This window comes from Magnolia sinica, chromosome 13 (genome assembly GCF_029962835.1).
Source record: "Magnolia sinica isolate HGM2019 chromosome 13, MsV1, whole genome shotgun sequence".
NCBI lineage: Eukaryota > Viridiplantae > Streptophyta > Magnoliopsida > Magnoliales > Magnoliaceae > Magnolia > Magnolia sinica.
Genome location: NC_080585.1, coordinates 29,750,554 through 29,777,082, shown reverse-complemented (window position 1 = coordinate 29,777,082; position 26,529 = coordinate 29,750,554). Strand labels below are relative to the sequence as shown.

At 37.2% G+C, this 26,529-nt stretch overlaps 1 protein-coding gene across 9 annotated transcripts in view; it reads right to left on the bottom strand.

Annotated features, from left to right (window-relative positions):
* LOC131223415 (regulator of telomere elongation helicase 1 homolog) overlaps positions 1-26,529 on the bottom strand; it is an 89,340-nt gene that overhangs the window by 18,016 nt on the left and 44,795 nt on the right. For 7 of the 9 annotated variants that reach the window (XR_009160444.1, XM_058218823.1, XM_058218826.1 and 4 more), the window contains 5 exons: positions 21,401-21,460; positions 21,060-21,181; positions 20,365-20,422; positions 20,185-20,290; positions 15,579-15,686 (listed from right to left, as the gene is read on the bottom strand). Coding sequence is in view for 8 of the 9 variants with exons in the window: in XM_058218823.1 (XP_058074806.1) it covers positions 15,579-15,686; positions 20,185-20,290; positions 20,365-20,422; positions 21,060-21,181; positions 21,401-21,460 (454 nt within the window). In the remaining variant the exon portion in view is untranslated. Of the gene's footprint in view, positions 1-9,700; positions 9,836-15,578; positions 15,687-20,184; positions 20,291-20,364; positions 20,423-21,059; positions 21,182-21,400; positions 21,461-26,529 lie in introns of all 9 variants that reach the window. The other 2 variants (XM_058218828.1, XM_058218825.1) reach the window with 2 other exon arrangements.

The following is a 26,529-nucleotide window of genomic DNA, read 5'->3' as shown; positions in this document are numbered from 1 at the left end:
ACTTGGAACTTCCTGGAAAGAATGAGAAACGGGCACAAATGACAAGGACGAAACAAATTTCAAAAGGAATGAGATGAACTAGCAAAGGAAACAAACTGAGAAATAGGATATTGAATGCAAGAACATATACCCTTCCAAAAAGTGATTGGTACATCGCCTTCATTAAACAGTAAAGACAAATATTCAGATGGTGATCTTATGACAAAATAGGAAGATTCGTGGGAGTTACAATGGTATGAACTTCATTATCGCACTTGAAACATCTACACCTGTAACGGTGGAGCTAAATGTTGTACAAGCATTTCACCCATTGAATGTTCTATGTTAGGCACAAAGGGAAGAATAGCAGAAATCTCTCTGAACTACAAGGACTTCTCACCATCATAAAAATAAGGAGCATGTTCAAAAAATGTGACATAAACTGATACATAACATTTATGAGAGATTGGATTGTACAATTTGTATCATTGTTAGGTACATGAGTATCCAAGGAATATACACTTGATAGCCTTCTATTTAAACTTGTCAAGAACATGATCTAACTGATGTACGGAACACACAACCGAACACTTTGGGAGGAAAGGAAGATGTGGGAATACCAAGACAAAAAGAAAAAAGAAAAAAACTGAAAAGCGGAATTTTCCATCTAAAACGGATGAAGGCATCAATTTAATAAATGGCATGCAGTTAGGATTGCATCACTCAAAACATTTTCAGAACCTTTATATTCAATAACAACACCATAGCAACCTCAACTAAATGTCGATTCTTGCATTTAGTTATAACATTTTGTGGTGTTGTGTACACATGAGGATTGATGAATAATGCAATGAGATAAGAGAAATGAATTAAACTTATGAGATACCTATTCCCTAGCATCATCTAAACATAGAATAAACACCTTGGAATTGAATTGTGTTTGCACTTTCATATGAAATTCCTTAAAGCAAGAAAACACTTCAGAGTGATTTTTCATTAAATATAACCATGTCATTTGAGAATAATCGCCCATAAAAATATTCAAGTACTTGAATTTAAATAAACTGGTAACAAGAACTGCCCCCAAACATCATGTACTAAAGAAAAAGGAAGATCACTCCTTTTGTCCACACGAGGTGCAAACGATACTCTATTATGTTTGCTTAACTCACAAACTTCACACTCTAACTTGGACACATAAGATAACCATAGAATAAGACTCTTTAAACTACTTAAAGAATGATGACCAAGCCTACAATCCCATTAATGAGGCGAGATATTTGTTCGTAGTGCAACTCTACTTATTGCACTATCAAGATAGCAGAGACCATTCGTTCCATGTCCTCCACCAATCATCCCCCTTATCTTTAAATCTTGAAATTCACAATAAGATGGATAAAATGTTACAGAATTGTTCAAGGATTTGGTTAGCTTACTGACAACAAATTCAAAGGAATCCAGGAATATATAACACTGATCTCTAGGCTTGTAAGCACCCCCGCTAATAATCTCGAATCGTCGCCTCTTCTGAGTTGGCCTCGCTTATCCCCTATCCCATGTATCTCTAGCCCCCTATTTTTACAATGTTAGATTCGCTGCCTCTCCTTCTCATTTGTTTTTCTTCCGATTTTCTTATTTTTTTTCCTTCCCTAACCTAGGGTGCGGACCCCCTTGTATTTTTTCAATTGTGTGCCCTTTCGAAAGAAATAAGAGTACCTTTCCTTGCCTTCCAATATATATATATATATATATATATATATATATATATATAACACTAGTGACAATGGAAGTGATGGAGTTGGAATAACGGTACCCAACCTAGACACTCAAGTTGTAGTGTTGTCAACTAATGCTACAGAGGAAAAAGGAGGAGACTTATCTAATTGTGACAAAATACTATACTTACGAATCATATGGTGATGCAGGACACATGATTTAATGCCGGCATGCAACGCGGAGATTATGAAAGAGTCCATAAAGTAATTCAATTAACCAAATTTGCTAACCCACCATGTAATTAAGAGTAAACAATAGGAAATAAAATCTGATTTAACCTAAATCACATGGCCGCATGCTAAGAAATCACATAAATCAATTAAAACTAGGCCCGATGGAAGGATAGAACTTCCAATTTAGCATAGGCATGTTCCACACTCAAGGGGCTGACTTGTACGTTCTATTATTAGGGTTAGGAAGGAAAAAAACTTAAATTTGAAAAATTAGGGTTCGTGGGAATTGGGGATTTTGGAATTAGGGTTGGGAAAAGATGAAATTAGGGCTAAATTGGGTGAATTGGTTAAGGGGATTGATAGATTTAGGTATTGGTAGAGGGGAATTAAGGTTTTGGATGAAGGAAAATTAGTGATTTTGGGTCAATTAAGGAAATTAGAGATTTGGGGTTTGGGAATTTGGGGAAATTAGGGAATTATAGAATCTAGGGTTAGGGTTAGGGTTTATAAGTAGAGTTGGGGATGGGGAACCAAAGGGTTTTGATGGGGAAAACAAGGGGAAATCAAGAGATTGCGAGATTGTTTGTACGGTCAGTGTAAGGGCTCGCACATGTGGTCGTACGGTCACACGTGTGGGTCGTTAGATAGGGTTTTGGGGTCCTCAATGGTTAATTTGGGTTGGGGTTGAAGTTGGATGATGAAAAGTTGAAGAAAAAGATGATTTGGATGGTTTTGGATAGGAAGGAAAGAAGAGAGATAGAGTTTTTGAGAAAATAACTCTTTTTTTATAGAAAGGAAGAGAGAAGGAAGATGATAGATGGAAGCCTCGCGCCTCAGTTGAATGGGTAATGGAATCACACCCAGTGTTCGAGTTGTCGGTATTGCTACAAGTTTCACTGACTGGAGATAAAGATATAAGATCGTTATCGCCGATAACCGAAAATGCGAAAAAAAAAAAAATGGCGAATGATGGGGAAAATGATGGATTTTTTCAGTAAAACTTCAGGGCATGCCTAAATACATATATTTGCATATTTAGGAATAAAAAAAAAATACAAAAAAAAAAAAATGCATTAAATAATAAGTTTTCATTTAATGGGGCCTAAAAAGCATACGCTACCATAACAAATCGCTCCAATTGTAATCAAAATGAGTTCATATAATACAAATGCAGCTAGCATATAATAATTAGGACATGTAAAAGTTAATGAACTAAAAAAGTACACCTTTCTTGGGATATGGAATCTATATATTGGTATACTTGGTGATTGATGGCTTGGATATGGCACTTGTTTGACATATTGACGCATCCATCCAATTTTCCAAATCATTTTATGGTATAAGCCCAAAAAATAGATAAATCCAAATCTCAAGTGGACCACATCACAGGACAGTGTTGATTGAATGTACACCATTAAAAACTTCTCAAGGGCCACAAATTTTGTATCAAACTAGTTTGTATAACCTAATCAACAGGTTGGATGTCAAATAAACATTACACTGAACCCTGGGAGGTTTTTAATGGTGGACATTCAAATGTTATTATTTCTTGTGGTGTGTTCCACCTGAGAGTTATATATGCCTGATGTTTTGGATCAAGATCTAAAATGATCTGAAAAAATAGATGGACAGCGTGGATCAAATAAATACATCATGATTAGGCCCACATAGCGCCAACCACTAGCCATCTTGACAGTGGCAACGTCACTAGCCAAATCTCGTCCTGGTGGTGTAAGGACTTTGTGGTACCCACCGTATGGCATGTGTTTTATCATGTTGTGAATAACAAGGTGGCTACTGGATAGTGTTCTGTGAGCCCACCATGATATATACGAGAAATCAACCCCATTAATCCATTTTAGCATATCATTTTAGTACATGGTCCCAAAAATGAGGTAGTTCCAAATCTCAAGTGGACCACACCAAAGGAAATAGCAGTGATTAAACTGGAAGCGAATTCCATTCCCTTAAAACTAGAAGCGGATTGGCTAGTGTACCACACACCAGCTATATAGCTGCTGTAGGTACGTGTCGTGCGAAGACGAGCACTGATGCTCCTTGAGCTCCGAGTTGTACGAACGGTTCAAAGGAGATCAAAGTTACATGGGCCCCACAGTGATGTATTTATTATATCTACACCGTTCATCTATTTTTAAAGATCATTTTAGAGCATTATCCAAAAAGTGAATCATGTCCAAAGATCATCTGGACCACACCACAAATAGCAGCGGAGATAATGATTTTCACCGTTAAAAAATTCGTAGGGCCCACCATAACATTTATTTTCCATCCAATCTATTCATAAGGTCACAAAGACCTGAATGAAGAGGAAAAACAAATTTCATATTGATCCAAAACTTCTGTGACCCCAAAAAGGGTTTCAATGGTAAACGTTGAATCCCCCACTACTTTTTGTAGTGTGGTCTACTTGATAGTTAGATTTGTCTTATTTTTCGTCTCAAGCCTTAAGAGGAGCTCGCCAAATTGATGGACGGTTTTGATATAACAAATACCTCATGATCAGACCCATAGAACTTGCTGACGTCAATACAGCAGCTATACAGCTGGTGTGAGAGGACGCGGATTAGATACATACTGACAAGTTGAGTAGCGAGTCGGCTACTGAAGTGACGTCACCAAGTTCTGTGGGCCCCACTATGATGTATGTGTTATATCCGCACCGTCCATCCATTTTTAGATATCATTTTAGGGTATGAACCAAAGAATGAAGCAAATAAAAATCTGTAGTGGACCCCACCAAAGAAAACAGTGGGGAGAGTGATTCCCACCGTTGAAACTATCCTAAGGCCCATCATAATGTTTATTTGAAATCCAACCTGTTAAAAAAGACATGAAATAAGGGAAAACACAAATATCAGCTTGATCTAAAACTTTTGTGGCCTTTAGAAAGTTTTTAACGGTGGGCATCACTATCCCACTGTTTTCTGTGTTGGGGTCCACTGGAGCTTTGGATTTAACTCGTTCTTTGGATATTGCCCTAAAATGATCTCTCCAAATGGATGGAAGGTTTGGATACAAAACATACATCATGGTGGGGCCCACGGAACTTGCCGACGTCACTTCAGTAGCTAGTCTCGCTACTCAACCTGTCAGTAGCTAATCCCAGCCCAGAGCAGACGCGAGAGAGCTTTCGTTTTTACGAAATTCTCTTTCTTCTCCGGAAAATCTGCAATCAATCTCATCTTTTTCCGTAAAAAATCTCTCCAGAAATTTATTTTTTTTTCTTTTTCAAATCCGAACCGAAATCTCCGTAAATCTTGGTGAAATCAAGTTCTCTTTCAAATCTCTTTCTTCGAAGAAAACGAAAGGGCTTTTTTTTTAAGGGTTCTCTTATCTCGGAAAATTCAGAGCTATCAACAGCGATTGGCCCACTAAATCTAGCCGAAATCCACTTCCGCGGGTAGATCTTGAGAAAAAAAAGGTAAGAGAGCTTTTTTCTATATATTTTTTATATTTATTTCAATTTTTTTTCAATAATAAGGAGAACGATAGCTATTTTTTCGATAAAATCGAAAATATCGCCGATATTTCGTCGACATTTGGAAGAGAAACGAAAACTTGGGGTTTCGGTATCACCGGTTCAGCGACACCAATAATATCACCGATACTATCATTTCTCGTCGACAATGAAAACACTGATCACACCACACGCAAGCTCCAAATCGCATGAAGTATTCTTCAAATCACATGAAGAAGAAAAAACATAAAGCGCTTTTTTTCAAAATAATGGCATTAGGGCTCCACACACCTCTCTTTCTCTTTTATAGTCTCAGAAAAGACCTTTTACAAAAATGTGCTCTCAAATAAGATTCTCAACATAAAGAAGCTTAATAAATTAAAAGTTGTTCCTAACTCCCTGATCTCAACACAAATATAAGGTATACCAAAAATAACGAAGTATTTAAACAATCTAAACAACTAAACTATTTCATAGCCTAGGAGGGTCCATGATCAAGATGTTTGATGATGGTACGATGTGTCCATCAATCTCCTATATGCAGCCCACGTGCATCTTCCCAGTGTGGGATCTTCAAAGATGCACGAATATGCATGTTGGGTCTTCAATATGACTAGAAATGTGAATTGGGACAATTGGGCCTTATGTAATGATCGTCCAGCCATAAGGAAGTTGGCTCAGCCCTCCTTCGATATGGTGCTCGGATGTCCTCATCATATGGTTTGAAGCTCCAAAATCAATAACAAAAGAACACTTTCAGAGGAAGCAAGACATATTATACCTAACTAAACAAGAGTAGAAGTGGGGGAGAACATATGGGTGGAACGACCTTTTGGCAATTTCACATACTCATCCTTCGACTATATAATAGTATCACCTACTATACTTGATTTGGAATAGGTTGAGATAGGCTTGGAAATATAACCCTCACAATTGTCATCAAAAGATTGAATCTGATTTGCCCGAGATGGCTTACCAATGAAATCCCAACAGGTATCAATAGCGTGGTTAGAATGACCACAATGAGAACTCTGTTGATTACCGCGACTACAGCTGCCACCAGAATTTATGCCACGACATCCCCAATTATTTTTACGTCTACAACTTCCCTTTATCTCTACCACCAAATCGTCCACCACAGCCATGGTCACCACGTCTTCATCTCTCCTACCAAATGGTGATACAAATGCAAAGCAATCAGATGTAGATGAACTATGTGTATTTATAATAATTGCATGCTAAATATGGGCAAATGCCTCCATAGCAGATGGAATTTTTCTACCTCCAAGAATCTGAAGTTGGCATTGGCTCAAACTCAAGACAGACTAGAGAGGAATTTAACAACATGGCATTCCTCTCTCTGTCATCTCATGGTTTCATAATCAGTTGACAAGGGTTTGTATACATTTAGTTATTCTCACATAACCCGCAACATTAAGTAATATTCACCTACACTCATATCTCCTTGCTTAATCTGAAGCAACTCAAATATACGACGAGTTAAATTCTTCTCATCTAAATACATTTCTTTGAAATTATCCGTATTGCTATTTTGAAAAGGATAACCTTTGCAGTAATATGCAATTTTATGCTATTCCATAACAAGGCTCTAATTTGAGCATCTTTTACCACCCAATTTTCAAAATTTGTTGACCTTTCAACAAGTTTATGGTACGTCAGATGCTTCAATTTTCTTTTTCCTGTATGAAACACTTCTACCAATGTGCCCCATTGTAAATAATTCGCACCATTAAGTTTGATCAATGTAATTTGAAGATTCATTGACTCAGATCTTGCCATAGACACATGATGCCCACTTTGAACCATCACAATTGGTTGTATGCAATGTTCGTAGTATCGGTATCACTTCAAGTTTCACTGGCCAAGGATACGGAAATAATATCAATATCACCGATAATATCGCTAATAACCGGAAATGCGGGGAAACATGGGAAAAATGGTTGAATTTTCAGTGAAACTTCAGGAGATGTTAAAATGTACGTACTTGAACATTTAGGAATTAAAAAATTGCAAAAAATGCCTTAAAAGCATGTGTCGTTGTAAGAAATCAATCCAACCATCCCATCCGGCCTATTTACCCATCCGACCTTCCCTTCAAACATCCATTGATATTGCAAAATATCAACAACACATTATATTTCACCAAGAAATCATCAACAATTGGAAAGGAAACGAAAGATTGCATTCTCAATATCGCACATGTTGTGATATCGATAATAATGAGATATTATCAATATTATCAATGACAAATTGAACACTACATACAACCATGTGCCCATGAAAAAAAATTGAAATAATTTTTTTTCTAATAAACAAAATTTTGATGATATCAATACATTGGCGATATTATTGAAATATCGTCGATACACTAATGATACAAGCATTACCTAGAATTTACATAGTCGAAAATATTGGCGATACATTGGCGATTATACAAGCGACACAATATTGGCGATTACATTAGCGATATTGATACGTTGCCGATACTTAGCGATACATTGCTAATACCTGGAATTTCTAATACTACCAGCGTTATCGGTATCGCTACCAATGTTATCGGTATAGCTGAGCAGGAAATAAAGATAATATCGAAGATATTTCGATAATATCGAAGATAATTCGAACACTGGTTGTATGCAAAAGTGGTCCTCAAGTACACTTACAGGACACAACTACACATCCCACCATATGGTGGTGAAACAAAGACACAATGTGATTTGTGTAAACCAGCCCCCTGATAATTTAGGATTTCACCATATAGAAATAAAACCAAAAAAAAGGGGGGGGAAGAGAAGGAGGTGAAAGAAAAGAAAAGAGACAAGGTACCGGATCAATTGCATTCTAATACCACATTCTTGATTAGGATTGAGAGAGAGAGAGAGAGAGAGAGAGAATGGTTGGAATAGCCTCTCACATGCCTAGCCTCTCTATTTTATTATTAGGGCTTTCATAATAAATGCAAAAGTACAAAAACACCCCTCCATACTTAAGTGATTACAGGAAAAAAAAAAAGCCTATGGACCTAGACTCTATTTTAACACATGTTAGCCCAATAATAATGAGATACCACACGTGAGATCATCATGGTCCACCCATGAGATAGATCATCACAGTCCACCAACAAAACCTATTAATATTCCATCAACGTTCATTTTTCAATCAACTCTTCTTGAGTCATAACTTCTTTTTATTTTTATTTATTTATTTACTTGTTTATTTATTTATTGTTCTGATGGGAAACCATAAGACAAGGTACAGAATTTCAATTTTTTAAGTCTATCCAAAGCATCTTTTCTCTGACATAACGCTACTTTATTCAATGTCATCACCTATCCTAGGAAGTAATTAACATTCACAAGATTCTTGTTTTCCATTTTATTTTTTTTTTCATCCAGTGATCCTTAAGATATCACTGCCATGATCCCAGAAAATACTATATCATCCACATACATGTGCAAGAACCAGTCTTTATGGTGTGTGTGTGTGTGTGTGTGTGTGTGTGTGTGTATTAAAAACTAAAATATTTTTAAAAGGGAAAAAAGCAGTCCAGTTCCGAATTGATGAAACCACCAAGTTAAACTGCTTCAAAGAGTCAAAAGAATAAGCGCTTTGGAAACTGCTTGAAGCAGGAGTATGGCCTTTTTAAGTATTTACACTATGTCAAACTTCTTTAGAAATAAAACGAGCTGCCAATGGCGTATAAACCTCTTGGGGTTTTCCATATATTTAAGCACTTTTTGCATGTTGATGTAAAGGCCAACTTAAATATCACTACATAGAGAATGCATCTAGTTGAGTTCTTATCAACAACTAGAGATAATGATTTCCATTTCAACAAAAAGAAAAGCTTGAGAAAATTACTCATCATAATCAGTGCCTGGTGCCTATAAGTCGTAATGAGCCTCACAACATGTCGCTCCACTGAATCATCAACTAGTTCTTGAACATGTACAACTTTTTGCCATTGGGAAGATTGACAAAATTCTGATTACCCTTTTCTCAAGAGCTAATATCTATTCTTGCATGGCAACATGCTAACAAGGTTGGAAAATATGTTTATGGAAGAACTTGGATTTATGAAAAGAAAACTGAAGTTAAAATAGATGGTGAGACAGAAATCAAAATCCAAAGGGATGCTAAACTTGAATAGGACAATAATGTAGTAGATTCATCATGGTGCATGACTACAAGGTCAGATCTTGATTCAATGATTGGAGATATGGCTACAATTACACAAGCCGAGGCCTCCTGTTATAAGCGAGTAACTTCTCACACTGGAATGAGGATGTTGGTGGGGAGACAGGCATCATCTCTATGGTCGTGTAAGACTTCTGTGACATCTTCCAAGAAACCGATCTTCTTAAAAATGCCCAAGTTGTTCTAAAGACTGTTGATAGGATGCAAGAAGCTGAGTATTAGACAGACAGTCGTTAAGACAATAGTAAACCTCCTCCATGAGACACACTAACCTTAGTAGAATTCCTCAATACAGAACCATAAAGAAATCCAGGAAACATCGGATAGGAGATACGAAATAACGTGATGTTTCTTGGCGATAAGATTATAAAAGACATCCTTTCCTAAAGAAGATGAAACATAAGTGTACGTCAAAACAAAGAGATCTAAAGGCGTGCGCATCATCAGAGTTAGTTTGCTTATTACAAGAAGGATATAAGGAGGAGACTTTCAAATTGAATCGATTGAATTTGGGTAGCCATGCACACAACGAGACAGCTTCAGACAAAGCACACAAAAAACAGTCATTTGCTGGAGGAGATAACAGGCGATCTCAAGGAGATGTAGGTTTTTCCATTCAACATACTCCAGTATTCTAAACCTTTACAACCAATGGAAAATGTGATGCAGGACATGAAATTCAAGTATGATGTGCAAGATTTCCAGGCTTTAGATCACACTAGTTCAGAAACAATTACACAAAATTCCACATCCCACACAAAAGTTCAAACACTCAATCAAGGGGAATCTTATGCGGGTCCAGGCCTACACATGCTAGGGCCAGATCAATCAAAATTATAAACCAAACAAGAATCAAATGAGGGTAAATTCATCCACACATGCACAGAAATAATTCCCTCAATCCAAGGGATTTAGAAATTTCAATTCGGGGAACCCTAAGGTTGAAGAAATGGCATAAAATTGGGGATTTGAATAATTTAGGGTTAGGTCTAGGGATTTTGGGCGAAAGAGAAGTGAAAGATAGGAGAGAGACGAACCAGAAGTAGTACCGCACGTGTGGACAACAGCAATGGCCCAGACGCACGTGCGTGTAATCCTGGCCGCACGTGTGTGGAGCCCACTATTCAGAAAAAAGGCCAACTTGGCCCTGGTCGGCCAAGGGTGGACTCCAAAACCCCCAAATATCAACTCAATCCGATGCACGGTTTGTAAGTGGTGCTCCGCTGAAGTTTCAACCCTCCTGCAGGGCCAAAGAGTCAAGACTCTGGAAATCTATTGTAGAGAGAAAAACGACTGCAATAGAGAATAGATTTGAAACGTAGATGATTATAGGAGAAGAGAAATATGGATGGAAGAAGGTGGGGGCGAATCAGGATAGGTGTGACTTCGCACTACGGTAGTCAGCCCTTCGAGGAAGGGAGGGTTTCAGACCCAATTGAATCACCACAACTCAGAAATTTAGAGCAGAAAAACACAGAAACTTTATTAATCTTCCATGAATAAAAAGACTACAAGGGGTGCCTATTAATAATAAAACCCTATACCCCAAAACTCGCGTCATGTGCACAACCGATTACTTGGCGACGAAATAATAAAAAATAACAACTAATCAAAGCAATCTAAACCGTCCATGATACTCCTAATAACAATAATAAGCAAAACTCAAAGTACTAGATTAATTAGAATAGTAGGCCATGATCATGAGAACCCATAGTGGGATTCACTATCAGGTCCACTCCAATGAACCAAAAGGCAGTCCTCTAACTAGGAGGCCATCCTTGGACGTCGTCATCGATCTAGATTGATGGTGGGGCCCTCCTCCTTGCGTACTTGCATAAGGGGCGTGCGTGTGCGCGTGATGTCCCCATCTACTCTCCCCGGCTACGAAGATTTCGCTACTGGCAAAATAAAACTCCTGAAGCGCTCCAAGATGTTATGATCAAGTCCCTGAAGCTCCTCCTCAGTGAGCCACGTACTGTCTGAAGCTAGGCGTAACTTCCACTTAACCAAGTACTTCTGAAACCTGCCGTCCGACGTGGATATTATTTGATAGTCCAGAATATCATCTATCTCCTCTTTGGGTGTGGGAATGGTAGGTATGGGAGGTAGGGGCTGGGACAATGGGTCGGGAAAGGGTCATGGATCAAGAAAAAAGTCTGGGGAATCAGGATGGTTGGGCGAAGGGCCGGACAAAGTATCAGTGGTCCCCTGAAAAGTAACTAAACCCTCCACATTGAATGTGAAACTAATTCACATGGAAGGTGGAAGATCTACCACATCGCATTGAGACCGTTTCGTTTTATAATTTCGAATGGTCCAGCGCTACGCACGTATAATTTACAAACGGCTCCCTGAGGGTACCGCTCTGGCCTGATGCAGACCATCACAGAGTCTCTTACATTGAATTTCTTGAAACGTTTATGTTGGTCTGCAAAAAGTGTGTAATGTTCATTATTAGTCATGATTTTCTGCCTAATTTCTTGATGCCATGAATGAATGTGATGCACAAGGGACTCTGCAGACTCTGATGGCCTATGAGGTAGTGACATAGGGACAAGATCAATAGGCTTCCTAGGAACAACATTACACCAAAATGTGGCTTTATATGACCCAAACTGAATAGGAACAAAACAACGGCGCCAACTATCGGTATTATTTGCTTGTGTAAAGGCGCAACGTACAACTGCAAGGGTCACAGACTCTTGCGCTCCCTCTTCCTCATCACTAGGGGCTTCTACTAGTTCATATTCTTCCTCCTCACAGTCACTTTCTAGGTGCACTATTTCTACTTGCCCATCAATAAGGAACACCTTAGTGCCCTCTCGTGCCACACTGGTGGGCAAAGTGACCAAACCCTTGACACGGAAAACACCTAGTTGCTCCACTCTTACGCGAGCTAGACCCGATAACCTCTTTACCGTTATCATCCTTGGGCCTAGACTGAAAACTACTAGGAGGTTTGTCTTGGTATCCAGTGCTAGGCTTAACCCCAGAAGGGTTGGCCTTCGTACTAGAATCGTGAAAATCAAACCGCCTTCCCACAGGTGTTATGAGGTATTGCTCGACCTCTAACACTACTTGATACAACTGTTCAATAGTGTTTATGTCTTTGACGAGCAATTCTCTCCTAATGTCAGTACGAAGACCCGTTTTAAATCGAGCAAGGGTGAGTACGGGATCCTCATCAACTTCACACCTGCTCAAGTACTCTTCAAACTTCTCAATGTATTCTGCCACACTCAAGGAACCTTGTCGAAGAAGCTATCATTCCTTAATCAACCATAAGCGATAAGAGAAAGGGAGGTACTTCTCCTTAAGTGTTTCTTTCATTTCTCCCCAATGGACTATTGGGAGCTCCCACACTCTTTCTTTCTTTCGCTCTACAATAGCCCAAAACCTCGTTGCTTGGCCCACAAGCTTCATCTTGGCGAATTGGACTCGACGAGCATCCGACATATCATACCACTCAAAATAGTGGTCCATATCCGCCAGCCAAACTAAAAAGGCTATAGGGTCCAAGTGGCCATCAAACGTAAGGGCATCTACTCTAACTCCCTTGAGGAGTTACGCATCTGGGTCATATTAATTATGATGTCCCTCACGGGGTGGGTGCACAGGTGCGTGCCCATGACTAATTCCTTGGCCACCTCCATTCCTTGGTCTAACCACCTAACCACCTACCTGAGATTGGGCATCTTCCCCAATGGTGAGGTTTGCCCCAGCGGAGGTCTCTAGTTGGGTAATGCGCACATTAAACTGCTCAAAGCGTTGGTCCATACGTTGTTCCAACCGCTTACCCAAGGACTCAAACTGTTAGGTCAATTTGTTCATTGACTCTTGCAATTGTTCCATGTTTAGTATAGGATGCAAGACAAAACCACGACCCATACGTGTGGGCATACAACTACTAACTCAACTTAGGGACCTTCTAATATGACTATATGCGCCTAGATGGGACTAAATGCTCTTATAGGACTCTATAAGGGGGAAACGACACAATACTACTCAATTTCCAACAACCTATCTGTCCAAAAAATCTATCAACAGAAAATCCAGCAAAGAGATATGCAGATTTTTTGATAGCAGAAAATTCAGCAGCCTATATCAAAAATTATGGACCTCTAAACAACTCTATATGATGATACTTAATGCATAATGGACACAAGTAAACTAAACCCTAAACATACAATGCATTCCCCTATAAATAAATAAATAAAACTTGGCTCTGATACCAAATTTGATGCAAAACATGAAATTCAAGTATGATGTGCAAGATTTTCAGGCTTTAGATCACACTAGTTCAGAAACAATTACACAAAATTCCACATCCCACACAAAAGTTCAAACACTCAATCAAGGGGAATCTTATGCGGGTCCAGGCCTACACATGTTAGGGCCGGATCAATCAAAATTATAAACCAAACAAGAATCAAAGGAGGGTAAATTCATTCACACATGCACAAAAATAATTCTCTCAATTCAAGGGATTCAGAAATTTCAGTTCGGAGAACCCTAAGGTTGAAGAAAGGGCATAAAATTAGGGATTTGAATAATTTAAGGTTAGGTTTAGGGATTTTGGGTGAAAGAGGAGTGAAGGAGAGGAGAGAGACGAAATAGAAGTAGTACTGCACGTGTGGACAGCAGCAATGGCCCAGACACACGTGCGTGTGATCCGGCCGCACGTGTGTGGGGCCCACTATTCAGAAAAAGGCCAGCTTGGCCTTGGTCGGCCAGGGGTGGACTCCAAAACTCCCAAATATCAACTTGACCCAATGGACGGTTTATGTGTGGTGATCCACCGAAGTTTCAACCTTCCTGTAGGGCCAGATTCTAGAAATCTGCTGTAGAGAAAAAAATGGCTGCAATAGAGGATGGATTTGAAACGTAGATGATTATAGAAGAAGAGAAATATGGATGGAAGAAGGTGGGGGCGAATCGGGATAGGTGTGGCTTCGCATCACGGTAGTCGGCCCTTCGAGAAGGGAGGGTTTCACACCTAATTGAATCTCCACAACTCAGAAATTAGAGGAGCAGAAAAATGCAGAAATTTTATTAATCTTCCATGAATAAAAAGACTACAAGGGGTGCCTATTTATAATAAAACCCTATACCCCAAAACTCGCGCCATTAACGCAACCTATTACTTGGCGACAAAGTAATCAAAAATAACAACTAATCAAAGCAATCTAAACCATCCATGATACTCCTAATAACAATAATAATCAAAACCCAAAGTACTAGATTAATTAGAATAGTGGCTCATGATCATGAGAACCCATGGTGAGATTCACATGACTATCAGGTCCACTCCAATGAACCAAAACGCAATCCTCTAACTAGGAAACCCTCCCTGAACGTCGTCATCGATCCAGATTGATGGTGAGGCTCTCCTCCTCCTTGCATACATGCATAGGGGGGCGTGCATGTGCGCGTGATGTCCCCATCAAAATGCCATGAGAAGGGAGATTCTCAAGGAAGGCACATGAGTAGTACTCTACTAGTATCAAATTGAAGATTTTTAATAGACTCCCAAGAGATTAAAGGGCACCTTGGGTTAAAGGGCTATACTTCCCACTCTATCACTAATGTGAACATGAAAGTAGATCCAAGTCCCAATATAAAGAACCATGTTGTCAGAAGATTTACTAAAAGGTTTTTACCATCAAACCTGAATCAACAAAAACATGACTTGTAATACTTTCTCTACATACATAAGTAAGACGTGCTTAATTACCCACCAAAAAAAATCTAAAGAACATTATATATCTAAAAGAGGTTTAAGAAGAAAATGGTATACTGAGGTTTAGATAAAGATAAAACACTGACATGAATTAAACTAACCAAATACAAACGGCAGCATAATGCAGTCGATCAATAAAAAGCAAGAAAATGTGTAACATCATTGCAAAGACACTAGATGGTACAAAAAAGAATAATAAATAGATAAGACATACCAAGGACCAGCTTTGATAAGTCTGACACAGATGGCACGCCCTTCCCTGGACGTCCATGTATCCCCTCGCTGGACAATGATTTCAAAGCATGCATTGAATCTGAGACCTCTGCAAAATAATAACAAACACAGCAAGTTGATGCCGGAACAAAAATGAGCTAAATGTGAAGAAACCTGTAACTATAACATAAGAACTCAATATCAAGTAAGGCCCTTATTTTCAAGCTTAAATTGAATTTTGGTTGGATATTAGTAAGTAAGCATAATTCTGAATATCATTATAGGGGGGACGTATGCCCGATCGAATACAGGTGTATCGTATCAGCATCAGCCCATATTGAACAGTATGGTCGAAATTTCTTTTGAGACAAAATTTAGTCTAATCAGAGAAGGGAAAACGGAGAAATTCAGGAATTTGTCATTTTTTGTGTTTTGGACATGTATATAATGGTGTATCATTCAGATAATTCTTTGATAAGAATGTTTCTATCGACCTGGCCTGCTAGAAGTGAACCAACTAGGGCTAACTGAACACAAATCAATCATGAATTAGGGCCTATATATTTGAAATACAACAAAAAGAAGATGAAAATGAGGTAAAATGATGGTTTACCCTTCTTTTCAATTTTTCCACAATGGTTCATTCCGCTTTGATTCATCGAATTCCATGCAAATCCTTTGTTCCAATCCCCCAAATAGGCCTAGATTCTAAAATAACTTTCTAAGATTCATCCATCGTTTAAAATGAAAAAAAAAAAGGAGAGAAATTATTTATTTTTTAAAAAAGGATCAAATTTCCGCCTTTATGGCCATATTGGCCCGTATCGATGTTGATATGCACCATATTGGCCTATACCTGATATGGCACAATTTTTTTTGGGTGGGTCAATTTGGCCCCATATGGCATATCGTATCAAGCCAATACAGATACAGTAAAGCCTCAAACATTGAGTGGGTTATATTTATGGTATCCCAAAAAGAAGAATATTGGGAAGCATTTGATGTAGGAAGTTGTAGATATTTATAAGAGGCAAAACATTTAATTAACCATCCTCTTCGAAACGCAGATTTCTGGAATTCTGAAAAGCAGACACCCAAACTTCTCACAGAAAAAATACCAGAGATGAAAATCTTGTTGTATCCCTCATGACTAAATAATTTACTTTTTCTTGAAAGTAGTTTAGAGGACGCTTGGATGCATTACAACTTGCTTAAGACAAGCATATCCATGTCAAGGTCTTAAATATTGGACATGGACATCCATGTATTGCTTTTGGGCACGTGATTAGAGCAGTTCGTGGAAGCTACTGTTTTGAGTTTGGATGACCCCTCCTAGACAACCCTCTCCTGAAAATTTTACTGCAGGAGCATATATATTGAAGAGGTGAGTTGTGGCACATGTACCAATATGATGCATGCATGAGACCTCTACCCCATAATAAGTGGTTTCTAAATCTGAACATGCTTTCTCAATCTCTCCAGAAATCCAGTCCATGTAGTGTTGGGTTGATGGTAGAGTAGCAAGTTGGGATGTGTAGTAAGCATATTTTTGGAAAACCTTGTCCCGTACAACTTCTTTCCAGCCTTCCCCCGTTGACAGTATAGATACATTACATTCAATTCTTTAGACAGCCTTGTCCAAAAGGAAAAGATAGTGTCCAGTGAATGCTCCGTCGAAACATGATTTAGGTTCCTTGGACAAGGATATCCAGAAATGAGTTTGTCCATGCACCAAAGATCCCTTAGGCACTGAATGAGTTTTAATGACTCCATAATGATCCCTAATATCTTCTTTTCAGTGTTCGAAGTATCAATATCAATACAGGTTTCGCTGGCCAGGGATAATGGAAAAATATCAATATCACTGATAACTGGAAATGCGCGGAACCATGGGAGAAACATGGAATTTTTCAGTGAAACTTCAAGAGATGCTAAAACACACATATTTACAAATTTAGGAATAAAAAGTTGCAAAAAAGAATGCATATATAATAAGTTTCCATTTAATGGGGGCCTAAAAGCATGTGTTGTCTTAAGAAATCAGTCCAACCATCCCATGTATCCATCCAACTATCCAATCTTCCATCCAAACATCCATCGATATTTCAAAATATCAACAACACACGATATTTCGTTGAGAAATCATTGACGACTGGAAAGGAAACGAAAGATTATGGTCTCGATATCGCCCATGTGATATCAATAATATCACAATATTATCGATATTATGGTCGACAAATTGAACACAACAAACAAGAAACAACCATGCACCCATCAAAAAATTTTGAAATGATTTTTTTTTTTTTAAATAAACAGGTTTTTGGCAATATCAATACATTGGAGATATTAGATCGAAACATCGCCAATACACTGGCAATAGAAGCAACACCTGAAATTTACACAATCGAAAATATTGGTGATACATGGCAATTTCAATAAATTGGCAACACAAGCGATACCTAGAATTTATACAGTCAAAAATATAGGTGAGACATTAGTAATAATATCAATATGTTGGCAATACTTAGTGATACATCGCCGATACCTGGAATTTCCAATATTATCAGTATCATTGTTGCCAGTGTTTTAAATATCGATGATATCGGCCGATATATCCCACTATATATCTTGTATCCCACCTGTGCGATACGAAATGCACAAGTAGTGCGATATATCCCACATGTTTGATCTGGTGAGCATTTTCGATTTTCAATCCTTTTTTCTGTAAATCATGCTAAACCAATGTCAAATTGTTATAAATCCATGATTTTTTCATATTTTGTATGAAAAATCATAGATTTGGAGCTTCGATTTCAAGATTTGGAGGAGATGGGCCGAGTTGATGAAAATTGAAAAAAAATAAAATTTCTCAATTTCTCGCAAATCGGTTGCAATTTGTGTCCAAAGATAAATTCAAACATGTATGTAACCTAATCTAGTGATTCTTCTTTCATTTTTAAATGTATTGCTTGTGTTTCCACATGTTTTCTTACATTTATAAATTATATGAATAGACTTTGAATATACTTGCATCAATTCAGTTAGACAACGCATAGATTAGGACTCCATATAAAGAAAACCCATTATGTGCACTAGTTATTTTTTAATATTTTGATTTATAAGTGTGTATTGATGTCTTTTTTTAACAATCACTGAAGTTTCATTGAAAAATTCAACCAATTTCCCAATGTTTCCAACAACATTGGTACATTACGCGATACAACTGATATATCCGATGCGATAACCAATATGTATCCATATCCCAAGAATGCAATACGTAACGCGATACCGATATTTCAAACACTGGTTGTTGCAATATAAAGTTCCCAAAGATCATCAATACATGCGATATGTATTGTCAATATTGAGAAAATAGTGCCCCTTTGCAAAAAAATCAAAAATCAAAAATCAAAGAAAATGCTAAAAAATACATTCCTCTCTCTCTCTCTCTCTCTCTCTCTCTCTCTCTCTCTCTCTATGGATGAGGGGGGATGTCGACCAGTCCTTTTGATGAGAGGAGGATTTGGGTGGGCAAATTGAAATCAGAGAACAGAGATAGGCCGGAATCTAATTGATGATTTTTTTTTAATCTTGCATTGTTTCTTCTCACTTAAATGGTTTAGAATCGATGTAACCAAGTTACCAATCCATGATTTTGCATGTTTTGCATGCTCAATCACGGATTTTTACCTCCGATTTTCGGTTTTGGGGAAAATATGAAATTTTCCCAATTTCACTCATTTAACTTGCAATTAGAGTATGAAAAAATCATGTGAGAGTGCTTTAGGATGATGTACAGATTGATGGAATTTTCTAGAATGTTTAGAAAAAAATATTTTTAAAATTAAGAATATCAAAAAAATAAATAATATTTAATATTTAAAAAAATTACACTAACCAACCAAAATTAATTCCTAATATATTTGTGTATTGATGAGTGCATGCTAATCTTAACATCAGCTACATTTTTATTTATTGTCAAAAATAAATTTAATTTTTATAGAAAATTAACAAAACTAATAATTTGGATTTTTTTAAATACATGCATTGTATTAATACAAGTATATTTTCACTTCTTTTTTGCCTTTCGAATGGATTGGTTGTGGTTTTGTACTTGTCTTGTATGATTTATAAATGACATGAACTCATTTTTTATAAAATTGCATCATTACTATCCGACAGTACATAAGTTACCCTATACAAAGGAAATTTATTATGTGTACTTGTTTTTTCTCATCATTTGAGTTCCTAAGTGCATACGACTTTTTTAACGTCCCTTGAAGTTTCATTGAAAAATTTGATCAATTTCCCAATGTTTCCCAAAAACAGTAATACAATTCGAAATATATACGATATTTCCCTTGCAATCCTAACATGTTTCCGTATCTCAAGAGTGCAATTCATGCATCGATTACCAATATTTAAATCACTGCCCATAAGGAAAAAGAATTTGTTGTTACTGACACTACAAAAGCCTCCCATTATCTTAAAAGTTGAAATACTGGACTATGCGAACACCTGAGAAAAAACCATGTGCAATTCCATACAACATAAACAAACATCAAAAAACAATGCACAGAAAAGTTTTCAGCAGGAAGATACTTAACCTGTGCTCCCGCTTTGTGTTATTTTTGGCTTAGCTGGAGAACATATGCTTCTTTCTCGAAAAAATCTAGTTAATGTAAAAACTACATCCCCAAATTTAGGGTAGCACTGCAAGAGCAACAGCACAGTTAGCAAAAGGTCATTCTATATCAAAAAAGACCAAATCAAAACTATCAAACGACCTTGATATAAGGCTGAAGCCAAAGTGACATTTGGGAATGAAGACTTGGCTGCAAAAACCTGCATAAAGCACAGAAGATGAAGCAAGTTGCTGAAACATAAAGACCATAAAATGGTGAATGCCAAGACAATTGTTCATCATGGATGTGTTCATTGATCAATCCATGAAAAGCAAAGTACATATGAAAATGGCTGAAAAAGACAACTGGAATTTATGCAACGAAATATGACCAAGAGATCAAGCATCTCACAATCTTTTAGAAGTTAGAAGCACCACAGAGGCTAAACCAACTTTGGTAATTGAAGTTTAATTTTATAAAGCTAAATTAAGATATTCTGAACTTGATAGTTACTAAAGATGGACTTATGCAATATCAATATGAGTAGCATTACTCATTCTCTAGCCGATGCACATTTTCAGGCATCAGATTGAATCCAGTAGAGTACAAGATCTAATCATCACAAGATAAAAGCTCATGGCTTTGATATATCATTCATAAATTAATGATGGCCCTTGGTTGGATATCAGATTGAAGTGACTGCAGATGAAAGGCTGCCTTTAAAATATCCACCAAGTGCTGACTAGAAGATTGAACTGCCAGATTTAACATTGGCCTATATTACATTTTGCTGCAATTAAGTTTCGAAGCAGTTGCTGCATTGAATGAAGATTTGAACAGAATGTTCAGGTTTAAACCTTTCATCACAGAAAATTATTGCTCCATAATCATGGCGATGTCGGATCACACGCCCAACAGCCTGATTCACGGCCCGTGCTGCTTGCTGGCTGTACCACTCCTCTCCAGTCAAAACCTGCAGCTTTACCGAATAACTTAAACAGGAGATATTGTAGAAATAGCTATAAAACAGAAATACTCCAGGAAAATGAAATTTTAACCATGCGTTAGGACCTTGTATATTGTCATGTCTGAGGATCAATCACTATAGTAAAAACTCAGATGATCTCAAATATAAAAATTGATTAATCGTTTCCACCTCTTTAAAGCAACTTCTCCTGTCTAATAATCTTCGAATTACCTTACGTTCTTTCTTCTGTGAGAGAGCCTGTTGATCCAAGTATTCACGTTTCAAACGAATCTACAACACACATGTGGGTGGGCAAGTCAACAACGGCAGAGATGTAAAGCATGTGTGTGTAAACAGGATTATAATATTTTTTTAATCAGTTAAAACAATGAACTATGATTTGCTTGAGGATAATGACAATCAGAGCATTTGAAGGGATGAGTGAGGCATGATATTAGACTCAAAAACTCCATTTTGCATGAGCCACACTACATGACAGAAAGCACAAGTTTGATTCAGTTTATGAAGGCTCGAACCCTGCCTAGTTTGAGATTCAATAGAAGGTAAAAGCCTAACACAGTCAACTCAGGCAACCTTCAAATAACCAGAAATCAGAACATAGAAAACCAGTGAGCCACCCATCATAGAGTCCCAACTCCCAACCTATTGTTATAGATATAGGATAAATGGGGACAATAGTTGTTGGATCAGGGGTCATGCAAATGATCCAAACCATTGATCTAACGAGATAGCAACTCATTGCCTCAATAATCTTCAAGAGTAGAATCCTAAACTTCTGATCATTAGCCCAAAAAACAATGATTTAAGGGGACAGCAATATTCAAAAAAAAAAAAAAGTTAAATGAAGAGTTGAAATATTTTGATCTAAGGGTTTCTATTCGCATATCCCTAGCGATGGTGAGGTCCATTATATCAGCAGTTTGGATCATTGAAATATATACCAGATCCAATGGCTACAGTCCCAAAATGTCTTAACAATACACAGGGAGTCTTGTAACAAACTTTTATTAATTACCATTTTCTTAGAATAGTCCATATGTTTCTAATCTAAATAAAGAGGAATATGACAAGGATTCACAATAAGAGAGATTGAATAGGTGAATCACAGAACACAAGCCAACATGAGACACGAATATCAGAGCCTGACCAACCATTTAGTGAGGCAGATAGAGAACACACCTTGGCCCAAAGTGTATACCAATCAGCTCACCAGGTGTGCCACAATCATATGAGTAAAATGGACAGATAGAAACAAAATATCAATTTAGTTTATTCCACATACAAACATGGCTCAACTGATGAACAGGCCAGCTTAGTTTTTTCCACATTGCACTCTCTTTGAGCACCATCTGGTACATAACCAGGATCTCATGTGTGCCACACACATTGGAACGTGTGCTGCAATCCACATCTTCAAATTCTACCCATGAAAATTGCTTTTTAGCATTTCCACTAAATAAATCGCCTGATAATTACTATTTTACTCTTAGAATAGCAATTGCTACATAACACTTGCATTTTTAGTTATGAAACTGTGAGACTTGTTAGACCCAACACACATCACGCACACCAATGTAAATGAGACAAACCATGCATGAGGTGGACTCAATGAAGAAGGCCAAGTAAACGAAGCAGGCCAATTTACTTATCAGGTGGACCAGACATGTTCATTGAATGCAAACCACTGACAAGTGGCTTTAAATTGTCCATTCTTTTTGCATACCAGTGGCACTTAATGAATGGACCAAAGACATTTCATACAATCATCTTGATCATGTGGTTGCCTTATGCACCGTTCAGATGTGTCAAAGGATTGACAGATTGGCCATATTGCATGTAAAGGTGCAATGAAGCTGCATGAGGGCCTAGTAAAACTTATTCGTTGATTAAATACTAAATTCACACTTCAAGAATCCATCCGTTTCACTTCTGCGATAGGTAGAAATTATTGATTTAGTATATGAAGGTAGTGTGACAAATCATTTAAGCGCCCTTAAAATCTTAAGATAGTTTTAGAAAGGTGTTTTCATATTTTTGTAGTAGGAGAAAGTAGGAGAAAATGATAAATGGAAAAATAGAAAGAAGAAACAGGTTAGGAAATTACTTAAAAATGCGAAACCCAAATTAGTTGGGATAAGGCTTAGATGATGAGGAAATTACCAATACAATCCCTAGTATGTTTAGGAGAGATTAGTTTAATACAGAATTCACATATTTTCAGGAGAAGATAGAAAAAAAGGAAGAAAAAAGGTAGACCAATTTGCTTTTGGTAGTATAGTATAGATTAGTAGCCAAACAAGAAAAAATTTAGAACTGCTTTAAATTCAAATCTTAAGCAAGAGAATCAAACAACCTACAATGGACTTGAGAGTCTAAATATTATAACTTCAAATTTTATGTCCAAGAGGTCCCTTGTTTAGAGAAACCCGCAATGATTCTCTCTACCGAACCTCCTGTGGCATGCAACAACAACTTCTTCCAACAAAGATTCCTAGAACAAACCATCACAACTCTATGATGCCACTTGCCACTTGCCACATTCTCACATTACCATTTATTTATGCATATATTTAGAGCAAATGCACTTACATTGGAAGACTGGTACACCCACAAAATCATAGTAGAGGCCAATGCGACACATGGTCATGGGGGGCATTTATCCCCTTCCTCCAACATACCAAGTTCTAGGAGAAACTTTTGAAAAGACAAATTCCTTTAAAATAGGCTTTTTACTCCCCTCCATTTGTAATCAATCAGAGGAAACTTCGAATTTTATAGTTCAATTCCTCGGAAGTTTGAATCATATCTTAGCGCCATGTTTGATCCCATAGGGTTTGAGTCCATTAACTGTTTTCGAAAGTCGGGAACCTAGGAACAAATTTTCAAAACAAAGCATTTGAGAGAAATGGCCCAACCGAATCACTAAAAGGGATTGAAAATGAATGGGCTTCCGACCGAAGGGTCTGGTTTGAGAAAATCATCACAGTTTGTTCCTATGCCAAGAGAAAAAGAGTACATGGAATGATAACGGATGAACGTGATGAGGTCGATCACTGTCTTCCCCAAGGATAACTACTCTGAATCCACGGAGCTTCTCTGGACTCCTCACAGAGACTTCTCGAATCCACGAGGAAAGAAAGCAAGAAAATAGAAATAAATTCTAATAAATTCGAAATTGATTAATTAATCAAATAAACGAGTTCACAACCCTTTAAATAGGGATACCAAGCAATAAGAGAGAAATCAGAAGCAAACTATAACTAAAACTCCTAGAAATTCGTAACTTACTATAAATAGTAAATTTATTTTTTATAGTACGTTTCCTATGCGGCTTAACCACGTTATTCTCCTAATTATTCTAAGCACTTTTCATGTTGGACACGACTCCTAAAGCCCAATGGAATTTCTTGGCAATACTTAGCGATACATTGCTAATACCTAAAAATTTTGATACTACCAACATTATCGGTATCGCTACCAGTGTTATTGGTATCGCCAGTGTTCGAAATATCAGTATCGCGTTATGTATCGCATTCTTGGGATACGGATACATATCAGTTATCGCATGGGATATATTGGTTGTATCATGTAATATATCGCTGTTGTTGGAAACATGGGGAAACATTGGGAAATTGGTCGAATTTTTCAATGAAACTTCAGTGATTGTTAAAAAAAACATCAATACACACATACAAATCAAAACATTACAAAAAAAAACAAGTACACATAATAGGTTTTCTTTGTATGGGGTCCTAAATCTATGTGTTGTTTAACTGAATTGATGCAAGTATATTTAATGTCTATTCATATAATTTATAAATGTAAGAAGATGTGTAGAAACACAAGCAATACATTCAAAAGAAAAATAAGAATAACTAGATTAGGTTAAATACATGTTTGATTTTATGTTTGGACACAAAGATTGCAAATGATTTGCGAGAAATTGGAAATTTTTTATTTTTTTCAATTTTCCGCAACTTGGCCCCATCTCCTCCGAATCTTGAAATCGAAGCTCCCAATTCATGAATTTTCATACAAAACATGAAAAATCATGGATTTGTAACAATTTGACACTAATTTAACATGATTTACAGAAAATAAAATGATTGAAATTCGAAAATGCTCACCAGATCGAACATGTGGGATATATCGCACTACCTGTGCGTTTCATATCGCACGGGTGGGATACAAGATATATCGTGGGATATATCGGCCGATATCGTCGATATTTAAAACATTGGGTATCGCTAAGCTGGAGATAAAGATAATGTCAGAGATGTTTTGATAATATCGAAGATAATTCGAACACTGACTCGAATAAGTCAGTCTGAGTCACCCCCCATTTCCCTAACCCATTGGTTTCAAACCAGATCGGTTCCTTTAGAATCCAAGTTGACTTGTCCAAGTCCCACCCGACTCAAATGAGTTTTGAAACCATAGTTGAATGGACTCAATTTTATCCCTCTCCATCATGTCAAATATCATTTAAGTCATGGCTTTACATCGATTAGTGAGGCCAACCCATGCAAACATGGTTATTTGCATAAACACTATAAAAATAAGTTGACCTAATAAATTGCATCGGACAAATTTATCAACATTGAAACGTATTGTTGTCTTTAACAATTGTTGATAAGCCCACACACACATGTATGAGGTAGGCTCTTGATCACAATACACAAGTGCCAGCATAGCACATTCCTACAAGATTCAATCCATTCATCAACATTGATAAGCCCAATGTGATTCTGAACATATTTATCCAAAAGTCACATACATACCCAATCCATATCTAGTTGCAGACCCACATCAAATGTAGACAATCTTAATTACGTAGTACCCATGGATGGGCATACTCATCCAGTTCAGAGGATGAGCACCAACAATACATGAGACGGCACCTAGGTATGTATCATCTACCATGACTTGGCATAGTAATATTAATACTTGGAGCATCAGTAGTAAGGTCACGCTAGTGAAGACATAGATGACAACTTTGAGCCATCTTGTGACTCTTATGTGGGTCTAAGGCACCTTTTTTTTTACGTAATTGTTTGTGTTTTGGTACTCATATTATTTGATTTATGAACAATATGAATTCTTTTATATATATATATATATAAGTGCATCATTTTTTGTTAGACACTGCATAGTTTAGGACACAATATAAAGAAAACTTATTATGCGTGTGTTTTTTGTAATGTTTTGAATTCTAATTGTGTAATCATGTCTCTTTTAACATCTGCAGTTTTATTGAAAATTTTCACCATTTTCGCAATTTTTTCTCAAACAGTGATACATTTCCTGATACATGCAACATTTCCCATTCAATACCGATA